Source organism: Trachurus trachurus (genome assembly GCF_905171665.1).
Source record: "Trachurus trachurus genome assembly, chromosome: 11".
Taxonomy (NCBI): domain Eukaryota; kingdom Metazoa; phylum Chordata; class Actinopteri; order Carangiformes; family Carangidae; genus Trachurus; species Trachurus trachurus.
Genome location: NC_139904.1, coordinates 16,196,022 through 16,209,529, shown reverse-complemented (window position 1 = coordinate 16,209,529; position 13,508 = coordinate 16,196,022). Strand labels below are relative to the sequence as shown.

At 41.8% G+C, this 13,508-nt stretch overlaps 1 protein-coding gene across 1 annotated transcript; it reads left to right on the top strand.

The window, feature by feature from the left end:
- The first annotated feature begins 998 nt into the window (after positions 1–998).
- Positions 999–13,045, top strand: LOC310993381 (TBC1 domain family member 20). Its single transcript, XM_083981717.1, has 10 exons — positions 999–1,233; positions 2,520–2,574; positions 3,421–3,551; positions 3,653–3,733; positions 4,364–4,550; positions 4,694–4,795; positions 7,974–8,115; positions 9,018–9,202; positions 10,497–10,606; positions 12,241–13,045. The coding sequence occupies exons 1-10, from the start codon at positions 1,164–1,166 to the stop codon at positions 12,420–12,422; spliced, it is 1,245 nt and encodes a 414-aa protein (XP_083837843.1). The 5' UTR covers positions 999–1,163; the 3' UTR covers positions 12,423–13,045.
- The last annotated feature ends 463 nt before the right edge of the window (positions 13,046–13,508 follow it).

Genomic DNA, 13,508 nt, shown 5'->3' with positions numbered 1-13,508 from the left:
TTATTATTTATCACAGCATTTATTAACCAACGTAACATGGCCTATTTTATACATAGAGAGAGTTTAACATTGATTTTAATGAGTTTTGTTTGATATGTTGCCCTGAGTTTAGCCTCTCAGGCAGAATTACTCCCAACACAACACCAACCTCATCTTATCAATGAGCATCATGATGTTCTCCGTAATGTGCATTTCACAGTACTGTCTCGGTCATTTCTCAGGCTGCAGAATAATTGAGATGTCAGTTGAAATGTTATAGTTGTTTATTGTGGTCAGGGTCATAGCTGGGGTTTGGATTTACAATTTATTTGTACCATGGATGAACTTTGTACACGACCAAGCGCAACCAACCTGAAGGACAAAACTCAGGGCAAACTGTTTTCAAAAACCGTCGCTTGTGTGTCCTAAAATGACCCTTCGTCCCAAGTACTGACATTCAGGGCTTTATTCATATGGCTCAAAATGTGGGGTTTTATTGATTTACACAGACTCATATAATCATATCCATTAGATTTCATTCATGTGAAGGACGTATTCAACAATGCGAAATAGGCCTACAGCCTATATTCTTATAAATAAATTTAACATATTCCAACTACAGTCTTGGGGTTTTTCTTTGTGTGGATTCGGATTGTTGTCTCCTTCACTCTTATGTTTCTACATAAAGAAAAGTAAAATAAATAGGCTACACAAATAAATAGCCTATGTACTTGAAACTTTTGGTGTTATGGTGCAGCCTAACGATTTTCTAATTTGTCTTAAATATAATGTGTAGCGCCTGTAAACTTGGATAATAACAGTGTCTGTATCACTGACCACATTTCAATCGTGTGTGTCCATTTATAATGCAAAGTATAACAAACCCAGCCCACAGAACGACAAAACTACAGAAAAGTCAGTTTGCGGTGCGAATCGATGGACAGCCAATTGAAATCGTGCGCGGGGTCACGTGTCAATTCTGACCAATCGCAGCGTCGTAGGGAGGCAGCAAGGTAGGTTGCTTCCTGTATCGAAACAGCTGTAACAAACGCTGTCGCCGTTTTACCTGGAATTATCACCGTTTTTGCAGGTTTAACAGTCCTATTTTTTTTTATTTTTTTTTATTTTAACTGGCCTATGGCACAACACACTCTTCGTTACTGGGTCATCAGTATTTAAAGGGGATGAAAAGGCTCAAGAGGAAGAAACAAAACGCCGGAGTTGGGGTGAATGGGAATGGATCTCTCACAAGAGGTAAGGCAGACAACCACAGAAACATGAGCTAAACAGTGTATGATGTACAGTATTTAGTATGCACACACTAGTTATATAAACCCAGTTCTGTCGTTAAAACCCCCTTTAATATGGATTCACTGGGCGTACACAAAGAAAACTGACCAGTCCAGTGGTCACGTTGAAATGTAATACAACTTAATTCTATTACTGCAGCCTGCTGACACCTAAATGTCCAACACCAGTCACCGTTTTGTAACCTACATACGTATGACCTGCCTGCCGCTTTTTTGTTTACACGTGTTGTGTGATAGTAGACGTCAGCAGTCACATATCCAAGTGGTGCCTGCGTGGCAGCGTGTCAGCCACATTGGACAGTGTGGAAACTTGTATCTGACAGCCAAGCCGACAGGAGATGGAGACAGAGGACTGTTATCTCTCATTTAATCAATCAACACTAGATTTTTGTTCAGCAAGTCAAATCTGTGGCCGTATTTGTAACTCTTCACTCTTCAGTTGCACTATAATGAAGCTGTTTTCATCTTATAAAACAATGAAAATAATCATTCAGTGTCAACAAAAGAATAATTTTGGTTTCTGTTCTGTTTTTAGACTGTGGTATGTGTCACATCTGAATCCTTTGGAGTTTACTAGTTTTCTGCATTATTTGGTCATGAAATGTGATTCGATCTTCATCTAAGTCACAAGTATGGACAAATACAATGTGCTTAACCTAATTCCACAATTATAATATTTCATGTCATTATCGAACACATCCATTAAACATTCACACTGCTGGTTAGTGAACCCTCTCTTGAGGTCATTCCCACAGACTTGGCCAATCGAAAAGTTGGATTTTGTTATCTTTTTTTTGAAGCCACTCTGTTTTACTTTAGATGTTTAGGGTCAATGTCCTGCTGCATCACCCAACTTCTACTGAGCTTCAGCTGGCAGACAGCCACCCTGACACCGTCCTGTAGGATGCCTTGATAAGAACATTAATTTATTTTGCCCTCAATGATGGCAATCCCTCCACCATACTTCACCATTGGAATGATGTTTACATGCTGGTATGCAGTGCCATTTTTACGCCATACGTAGCGCTGTGTGCTCTTTTACTCAGTCCACAAAACATTTTCCCTGTGGTGCTGTGAAGTGTCAAGGTGCTCTTTGGCAAACTTCAGACGTGCACTGATGTTTTTTTTAAATCCTTTTTAATGTTCCTTTCTTCCTTGTCCATCCCTCCCTTCTCTCACTCATTTCTGTCATCCTCTCATCTCATTTTCATTCATGTTTGTCCTTCACAGAACAAGACTGTGGGAGGAAGCAGAAGTTGGCAGAGATCCATCAGGCTTTGATAAGGTTGGTATTATGTTCATTTACAGTCTGCCTCTCCAGCTTTCTCTTTATTCTATACTCGGTGGCATCTAGATGGACATTTGTTTTCTCTTTCAAAACTGTTCAGCTGTTTTACTTGTGATTGCATTTCCTTTTTTTTTTAAATGTCAAATGGCTCAGTTACATATCATTTACATTTAGTGTTAAAGTGGTGAAATGCATCACAAACACAGACACAGGATGTTAAGATCCAGCTGATAACGTTTTCACAGATTAAGAACTTTCCCCCCCAAAATCATCCATAAAACTTTTCATATTTCTGTCAGCAACAGGCCATATGGGAATGCCTCTCCCTCTCCCTCTGCTCATCCACCAAACTGTTCTGCCATCAAATAGCATGCAGTTGTCCACAGACAGTGACCTCCATCACTCCCCGCTAAGCTAATTTCACACATGAAGGATGCTCACATGTGCCCAGAGGAATAGTTTGGTGATGGTCATGAGGACGTGAAATGGCACAGGAATGCAGAATTGAACAAGATTTATGTATGTGGGTTATGCCTGCCTGGTATGGTCAGCTAAGCTGGTTTCAGAAAAGTGAAACTACATTTTCCTTTGTACTGCACTGATATGTGCTACAGTATGTGTCTATGTGGTGAATGGGGTGAACTGACAGATGCCACAGTGTCAAGAAGAGGAGTTGGGATTATGGCTCTTGAGTCTTGAGGTTGAAATTGTCATTAATGCATTCGAATCAAGAAAAGTGACCCAGTAAATATGCTGATTTTCACTTTTTTTCTGGCATGTGAGCAGATTTCAAATCAGTGAATTACCCTGAACACTGCCCTGTTCTGGCTTTTCAATGTGCAGTGATCCAGTGGACATTGAGACCCTGAGGAGAGCAGCAGCCACTAAAGGAGGACTGCTCACTGATGAACTGAGAAGGAAAGTCTGGCCCAAACTACTCAACATCAATGTATATGATCTTCCATATAAACCTGGTTAGTAGTATATGGTTATTAATATTTACTAGTTGAATGAATATTGTACACTACTATATTGTTGATACTACTGTAATAACAACACATTTCTTCTGTTGCAGGTCGAGATGTGAGAGAGAACCACAAAGATTACAACCAGGTTCTCCTGGATGTCAGGAGGTCCATGAAGAGGTTCCCTAAAGGTGTGTGTGTCTGTCTTATCTCTAAAGATAAGAATATAGCTCACAGCACCATTTATTAAACCCAGTATTTACAGCATTATGCAGATATATAGAAAGTATTAATAATTAATGAACTAAAAGCTGCACCAGGGAAGACTTTTCATGTCTTTGTGCTGTCGAACCACAAAGTTAGGAGAGAAACAAAAAAGATAGTCACTTTAATCCTAAATCTAAACATTTCTGCCCAGAGGAAGCAACAGAGGATCACATTAGATTGTCACTTTTGCTAATCACTGCCAGTAGAGTAAAGTTTTCGACAAAATGTATTGTGTTGTATAACATTAAGTTGTGTTTTATACCACAACTGTAAACATCCTGGGTTATAAGCAGCCAGACAAGGATCAATAATCCATGTTCACCTATGCATTATGGTGATAAAAACAAAACATTTCCCAAGTTTTATTCTTGGATGTGTTGTTTTTGCTATATGCAGGTCATGACTGGAATAATACTGTGATGGCACAGTATGTTTCCATGAAGTTCTTTACCACATCGCAGTGGTTGCCCAGGCCTTTCCACTGCTGTTTCCATATTTAACAACACTGTGTGCGGTTGAATGCGCTAACCCTCTACTCTCTCTCTCTTTCCCAGGTATGCCGGCTGCAGAGAGAGCCGTGCTGCAGGAGCAGCTTATCGACATCATACTGGAGGTTTTGAAACGCAACCCTCAGCTCCATTACTACCAGGGCTACCATGATGTGGCCGTCACTCTGCTGCTGGTAGTTGGGGAGCGAATGGCTATTGCCATGTTGGACACACTCTCCAATTATCACCTCAGGTTAATTTTTTTTTAATATATCCACTGGTCTTGAATTTCATATCATTTTACTTTTAATCTCTCAATTAAAACTCATCTTATTCCAAATGATTTAGCGGTAATATTTTTTATAACCTCTGTCCTCCCTCTCTCTCTCTCTGTAGGGATTTCATGGATCCTACCATGGACAGCACTAAACACATTTTAAACTACCTGATGCCTATACTAGAAGAAGTGGATACAGAGCTACATGACTTCATGATCAGGTATGTATGCATGGCAAACACACTTTTAAAATGATAATTAGCAGCTGTATATGTCTCATTTTATAAAGCAAAAATCTCCTGAACAGTTTTACTTTAGCATTGAACACAATTTTAGTTTGTTTAAGGCTGATGCGCGATCTTTTTTTAAATATATATATTATTTTTATCAGGGAGGAGCATACAAAATCCTTTCAGCACAATTACACACAAAAAAACATGTACAATACACATGTGGCACACAAACCACTTGTACAACTACATCAAAAGATATTTCCCATGTATTGCTCTCCCTTTCATTTTACAATGTGCAACAGAACATCTGAACAACGGATGTCAAACTTTCTCATTTTTCCATGAAGATCTACTCACAGCAATTTTCAGTCATCCCAATAGTTAATTGTCTGGAACTTCAAACCATGTGACAAACGTACTCAAAGCAGTTGGTCCCCTTGATCTTATATCTGATCCATTTCGATCACCATTTCTTAAATTTCTTTGATTGTAGTTTTAAAGTGAATGTCAGTCTCCCCATAATATAGATTTCATGAACAGTTCCTTGCACAATCATTTTTAAGGGCAATCAGTTCCTGTTAATAGTAGAATATTGACAAACCTGTGCTAAATAAAGGTAATATATAATGTAATATTAGCAACCACCACTAGAGGGAACCAAAGTGTTGACTTCCACTTGAGACAAAGTGCTGAGTGTTTTTGCAAAAATTTAAAAATGCATCGCTTTGATTGGGGAGGTCTGGTGTCAGATGGTCCGACAGCTGTTTAAGAGGCATTTGAGTCCCACCAAGGTGTGCACCATCACCTTTATTTGTGATGTCCCAGTGTGTAATTAGCCAAAAATGATACAGGGAAACAACAGAGACACTTTAAGGTACAGGCAGATACTGCAGGTTAATGTCGGGGCTGAGCAGAGAGGACTGGGTATGGGATTGTTGCAAATCAATGAATTGCCCTCTAAGGTATTTCAGAGTGTGTGCTTGTGTGTTGGTTTGTGCAAGTGCGTGTATGCCTGCAACTACAGTACCTCTGCTGTCTTGTTGCCTGTTCATAATTGATGCTGTGCTGGCAACCTTCATATTTGCAATCTACCCCTCGACTCACATGCAAGCTCGCACAACAACACAAAAAGCACCAAAAAAACAAGACGATGCACTCGCAGAAAAACGGCAGGATAAACAACAGCCAACTTCAAAGCTTGAAGCGCTCTTTTTAGTTTGCAGTTCCTCTTCCCCTTCTTATCTCTGCCTCTTTTATTCACTCCCCTTTATCCTGTTGCCTGTTCCTTTGTTTTTCTGTCTCTCCCACTGTATTTTATCTCTCCGTCCCTCCCATCACACATGCTCCTTGCCCTTTGCTCCCCCACTTTACCCTTCTACCTGTCTGCCACTCCCACAGATGTCTTTTACTTTTCACTCCTCCCTGAATGCTCGTACCTAATATTCAGTAACAGCTCCTCAGTCTCCAATTTGCTTGAGACTTTGTCTAAACTAACTGCCGGTTTATGGAAGCACGGCACTGAAAGAAAGGCAATAAACAGTATGTGGAGGTAAAGAAAAACTACTTTAGAAGTTATTGGGCTAGTAAAACAATTTTGTAGTGCACATGATTCAGGACCCTGGGATAAAAACAAACTCTTAAAGAGGCTACAAATCACATTGTGTGGACACCCTGATTGACTGGCCACTGATGATTATCACAGATTTCTATAAAAAATCCATGATTGGTAGATCACAATTGATACTTCTAGTCACCAATCACCTGTGGTTAATACTCTGGTGTACTGTTTTGTGGTTTATCTCAGTCTTTAAACTGCATCTCATCTGTGACTGGGGCCTGGCCACCATGCACATGAAAAACATCATGTGCTGGTACATGGAGAGATAATAACTCCTGTCTCAGGTCAAAGATCTGGTCTGGCCTTGTTCCGGTTGTCCCCACGGTGATTTATGACTTTGACAGCCTTGCAACCTAAAAAAATGAATAATGCTGCGATATTTGGTTTAAGTTTTTAGGATCTTATTGATGTTTTTTTCACATTTGATGAATATATTTTAAAGCAGATATCAGTGGAATGTTTTTGTTAATATAAGTCCTAAATAGTCCTATTTTCCGTCAGCAATCACTTACATGAAGTATTTCAGCCTAAACACGAGTCTCTCCGTCACTCTGCTCTGCTGTAACCCGAGGAGAAAATTTTCCTTGTGGGATACAAGTGTTATCCAATGAGGAGAGAGAACGGCATGAAGGGCTGTGTGTGCAGCCAAGGGATGCGCGTGAATGTGGTGACGTAGCACGAGGACCAATTGATGCCTGACAAGGGCGGGGGCTGCTAACTCATGGTGCGTTCAAAGAAACTCGTACTTTGTGTTTTTCCTTCCTGTGAAGTCATACCAGTTCGATCTGGTACGAGTTCACGGGTCGGAAGTTACGAGTGGCCGTTATAGGGAACTTTCACAGACAACAGGATGGTAAAAACACGAGCTACGGGTTACCTGGAACGCTACCAAGTCGTAGTTGTGACTTGAAGCTGTAACTTACGGTTTCAAAAGCCTGCCTTGAACGCAGCATTAGCCGAAACGGCCGTGAAGCTGATATCTGCTTTAACTGGCGTTTCCAACTGCAACATTAGTTTTAAGAGCAATCTCCTGCCTTCCAACCAACCACTGGTTTTCACTGTTTTCACGACAGTATGAATTACTCTGGTGGTGGGTCACCTGTGTCAAGCAAGTTTTTTTTTTTGCATTTGCAAGTTCATTTTAGCAGTGTGAAACCATTGGCTGCACAGAAGGTGGGAAATGAAGTCTAGTACACCCATTTATATTTGTGTGTGTATATATTTACCACTTCTATGTATTTATTTCCTGTTTTATGTTATTAATTTCCAGCTCAATGCCAATACTGTTTTGGCCACAACAGACTTAAAAGGGACTTTTATCTTATTCATGAGGCTTTGGGGCTTGAATAAAGTTTGGGGAGAAAAAAAGGAAATAAAAACATGATATAAAAGAGACACAACTTAATGTTTAAAAGTGGCATGAAAAAGAATATAATGATATCAAAACAGCTTTGAGGAAAAAATATATAAAATATCAGACTGTTTTTTAAGCATCGGATGCCCATATGATGTTGTTGTTTATCCTTATATTTTTGGCTTTTCTTTTAGAGCGGAGGTGGGAACCATCTTTGCGCTGTCGTGGCTCATCACATGGTACGGCCACGTCCTGTCAGAGTTCAAACACACCCTCAGACTCTATGACTTCTTCTTGGCCTCACACCCACTGATGCCCATCTACCTTGCTGCCACGGTGAGAGGACGCTGAAGCTGTCAGGGAAACGAGCAGGAGGCTGTGACTTTGTTTTGCATGTAATCCACGATGCTCGCAAATGAATACATGCTGGCACACACACACACACACACAGGCACACACACAGGCACTCATTCACACAGTGAGGCAGAGCACTCTGAAGTCACTGGACTAGTTAATTAGATACCTCCTAATGAACAGAGGCGAGAGAGTGAAGGAAGCGTACAGAGGAAAGAGGAGCAGAGGGAGGGATATAAAGGAGAAGGAGAAGATAGAGGATGAGGCTGCATCAGGAAACAGTATGACGAGGAAAGCTGACTGATGTTTGATGGAGAAGGAGGGAGAGAAACGGATTACAAAGGGAAAAACATTTTTTTCTGACTTTTTTCAGTTGTCCCACTCTGGAGTGACCTCTCCAGTCTTCTTGCTACTTTCACTGTCACTGCTTGGCACAAATGTTTCCTACTGGAACATGTATGTGTGCTTGCGGAAATAACTTATTTTGTTTTTTATGGCTTTTTTTTTTTTTAAACTAAAGGGTTTCTGTGCACAATTGTGTACAATTTGTGCTTGTTTGGAGTCAGGAGTGTTTGTGTTTGTTTGTGTGGCTGTGTGTGTGTGTGTGTGTGTGTAGGGGCTGGGCAGAGGGAGAGCTCTGTTTGAAGTGTGTGAAACAACAAAGCAGAATGTAGTTCATGTTTCCTCCAAGGCTGAGTACAGCGCACAGCATGGGGGGGGGGGGGGGGTTTAACTCTTCATCTGCCTGTTTGTCTGCTCCACTCTGTCTGCCTCACAAGTCGAACTGAGAGCTGCTACACGTACAACACGTAGAAGCTAATTCACACTTTTCACACAGTGAAGTAGTCAAGGGTTAAAAAACTTTTCACCCCCCTCCTCCGCAGATTGTGCTGCACAGAGAGAAGCATGTGAAGGAGACAGAGTGTGACATGGCCATGGTCCACCACCTCCTCTCCCGCATCCCTCAGGACCTCCCATATGAACCTCTGATCGCTCAGTCCCAGGACCTGTTCAACCAGTACCCTCCATCACTACTGGCCAAGCGGGCAGCGCTGCAGTCTCGCAAGAGGTGAGGAGGGATATACTGAAAATGAAATGAAAATAGTGAATCATATCAGTAGTAAAAAGGCTTATAAATAGTGCAATGAAGGTAGTTAAATGAAGACGATTTTTTTTCTTATTGGCGACCGAGTATGCAATGCATTCACATTAGCTGAATGAGACGGGGATGTAGTGGCTTGTGCAGTTTGTGAGAAAACTGAGACAGAAGGTGACTTGCAAACAGATTGTAAGTCTCTGAAGGACAAATCTGCTATTTTGGCTGTGTAAATAAAATGCACTTGTTGCAGTCGGCTTCATATCAAACAACCTGAGCAAGTGGACAAAAAGCAGAGTGCTGAGTCACCATTTTTTCCACTTGCATGACGCTTTTACCGTCATAGTTTCACAGCAGCTATGCCTCTAATGCTGCAACTATGACTACCTGTCAGCTGGGTAATCAATTAACTGACTGGTCTATAAACTGTTTAAATTTGATTATTATTACCGATTTTGTCTGATTAACAGTCCAAAATCTAAACATTGAATCCACAAGAATAAACAGAAAAACACAGGAATTATTCAATGGAGGACATTTTTGCTTGATAAATGACTTATACAATGAATCAGTTATCAATAAACTCAATGATTTGAATTATTGCCCCAGTATTTTCACCTCTTTTTTTCTCAATAATTTCATGAGACTAATGTCTGGCTACCCATGGTGTCCTGTAATTCCTTCAGTAACCAAGAGGGGGTGCTAGAAAAACATATCAAGACAGTGATGTTGCTGACACACACAGGTCATTTAGTGTGTGTGTGTGTGTGTGTGTGTGTGTGTGAGAGACTGTATATTTTATGACTGAGGAAGAACCAGTTGACACACAGCTACTCTCTCTCTCTCTGTCAGTGACCTTCAGCATTGCCTACAGTCATTGCTCAGGGCAGGAAATGACATCACTGACATGAGGCCTTGACTAACTGATACCGAAAAAGATACAGATGTCCCAGAATGCAAAGCTTCTCACCCACAAGAAGTACTGAGTTAGCAGTTCTCTCAAATTGTCAATAACTCTTTGCCTTACCTGACCCCATCCATCCATCCATCCATCCATCCATCCATCCATCCATCCATCCATCCATCCATCCATCCATCCATCCATCCATCCATCCATCCATCCATCCATCCATCCATCCATCCATCCATCCATCCATCCATCCATCCATCCATCCATCCATCCATCCATCCATCCATCCATCCATCCATCCATCCATCCATCTCTGACTCTTTTTCATTTGTTTCTTCCTGTTTTTCCTCTCTCCAGTCGGTCCATCAGCACCTTCCAGGCGTTTCAACTCTCCACCCTCCACCAGAGGCCAGACTCTGTTCTTCAACGCCTCACCAAGGCCCAGGGCTCCACCACCTCCAGACACGGTAAAAATAGTAACTGTAATCTTATTACTGGCTCTGAAGAAAGACTCCACACATGCAGACAGCACAGGCACCTCTGTAGATGAGTGAAGAAATCATGAATTCTTGTTGGATGCTCTTTGAGGTTTGGGAAAAGATGGATATCGACTGTGAGGTTTTAAGAACAAACATTTTCTACACAACCAAAATCGTTTGATGGATCCACACGCCTTGGCTTTTTTTTTTTTGGGTGCGCTACATAGGAGCATAATTCTTCAAAAACAAGGCAACAGTAAATATGTCATCCCCCACAAACGCTGCCCCCCTTTGGGCCAATCAATAACAAGTAAACAAATGTTGTAGCACCCCCATCAGACCAATCAAGTGCAAATTTAAATGTGCCAGAACAGAACAAAGAGATGCATTATTCCCGTAGGTTTTGTGAGAATCTGATCAGCAGCGTCTGACATATTGTCTGCTATGTACATGCAATCAAAAATATGTTCTAGCATTCCCCTCAGGCCAAACAGTGTATTATTAAAATTAATGCACATCGTTCCCTACAGTTTCATCAAAATTCAATTAGCAGCATCTGAGACAAAACTCATAACGGACAGAGAGAGGAGAGGGTCGATCTATAGCACCTCCTGATTTCACTTTGGCAGACAATGAATTGGAGTCGGCAAGCAAGAGAGATAAGCTGGCATGTAAATCTTATACCAGAGATAAATATTGACAGACCAGTGGACTTTAAAAAGATAATCCTGAAGATTTCCATTATATTAAACCCCATTTTCACATGGTTTGCATGTTTTAGCTGTAGCTGTTAAGTATGTGTTTGTAATGTAGTGTAGTGCTGTTTATTGGGTGTGAAAGTTCATCCTTGAGCTTGGGAATAATAGTTTGACAATTTGATGATGACGGCTCTGAGATGCAGTGGAGATATGTGGAAACCAAAACATTTTGTCAAAATAGTAGTGGTCTTTTATTTCTGTGTATGATAGAAATTGCATATACTCAGACCTGAAGTGATGCATGTTTGTGCTTGAAGCAGACAAATGCTTTCATCTATTTCTGATGAGAAAATTGATCAAGAGATCCGTATCACTGTGTCAGACGGTAGTATAGACTTAACATTATAATTTCTATGAATCAAACCTACTTTATTAAACAACAGCTCTGCTGAACCTCTCATCTTGCAGCGGTGGGGTTGAGGTGTGTCGCTGCACTGTGACATCACTGTGCAGGTTGGCTTATTAAAGTGGCCGCTGAGTCACAAAGACATTAACCATTTGACCTTCAAGTTAATGAAACTGAAGCTGCTGATATTATTAAGCAATGTTCATGTTGCAGCATTAGTTGTTTTGTACTGAATGGATTGTGATATTTTGACACCCCTCCCCCCGCCCCCCCCTTCACCCCCCAGCCCCCCACCCCTCTAGCCCACCCCACCCACAGCCATTGTCTCTATTCCTGGTGTTTGACGCTTTTTTTTGGTTTTCAATCCCACTAACAAAATGCAGCTTGATGCTCCTTTTGTTCAGCTTTGAGCATTATGAAACCTCTTGACCCCTCCATGTCTGGTCTCCTCGGTGTCTGACCCCCCCCTCCTCTCCCCTCCCTCCCTCCCTCCCTCCCTCCCCATTTTGTGCTCGTAGCCTCTCGACACTCGGGCCTGGAAGCAGCTTTGCCCCGGGACCGAGGCCAGCTGTGGGGGAAGGGGAACAGGATGGTGAAGATGGCGGTGTGGGGGCTGTCTGCTACACTCGGGGCGGCTGTGTTCGCTGTGGCTCAGACAGCCATGGACTGGGGACCTGAGGTGCTACTACAACTGTTCTGACATGGCGGTGGGGATGGAGACTGTTACACACTCAAACACACTATGACAGCAGACACGGGTCTGCTCCTGTGATGGATCAACAACATACAAACACACCTACACAAACACAGACTGTGACGACTTGAAGCCCGCCTCGTGCTCAGAGGACCTGATAGAGAAAAGCAGCAGGTCAGTCATCGTGGTGCCAAACAGGTTGTTGCTACTCAACCACAATGAACATATGTTAACCACTAGTTAGCCTCAGGATGTGTGTGCATGTGTGTGAGAGGCTGTGTGTGTGTTGGATGCTTCTGAGCATGTATGCCAGACCTAATACCACATGTCAGCATGGGTGAATGACGGGCCCTTTGGCCACAGGCCCAGGAGGTAATGTAGTAAACAGGCTCCGGGTGACTGGTAATGTTACTTGATGGAAAAATCATTCAAATAACATAAGTTAAACTACAAAATAACCTAAAATGACTACCAAGAGATGCAGAACAACCAAAAAGCGACGCCAAATATCTACAAAGAGACACAAAAGAACTGCTAGAAAACAAAAAGACATTAAACGATCACAGAAAGATTCAAAATAACCTCAGAAATGCAGAAAGAGATACAAAATTACAGCAACAGAGTGCAATAAAACTAGCCAGGCTAGCGCCGCCTACTGGTTCCGGCAAATTTCATTTGCCTCAACAATGTAGTCAGGACACTAGCAATGCGTTTCGGTTTGCTCCGTCCGCCAGAGCGGACGGACCAATCAGCAAACAGACGGGTAAGTGAAGGCGATGACGTTGAACTCAAGCGCTCAAGATTAACCTATGAGCTTAACCGGTGTATAGCACACGTGACCACCAAGCAGCAGCGATTAGTTGAAGCAAATGTAAGCAACCGCCTCCCGGAAGCAAACGAATCCCTATGGCTCGTGTTCAGACGATATATGAAATGTAATGAAGTAAGCGGCTGATGCATCAGGCTACAATAAAACTGCAAAGAAACACAACTTACAGACACAAACATCTGTGACGACTTCAAAGCGAAAGAAGACAACTACTCAAACACACTAAATGACACAAAATAACCTCAAACAGACATGTTGTGATT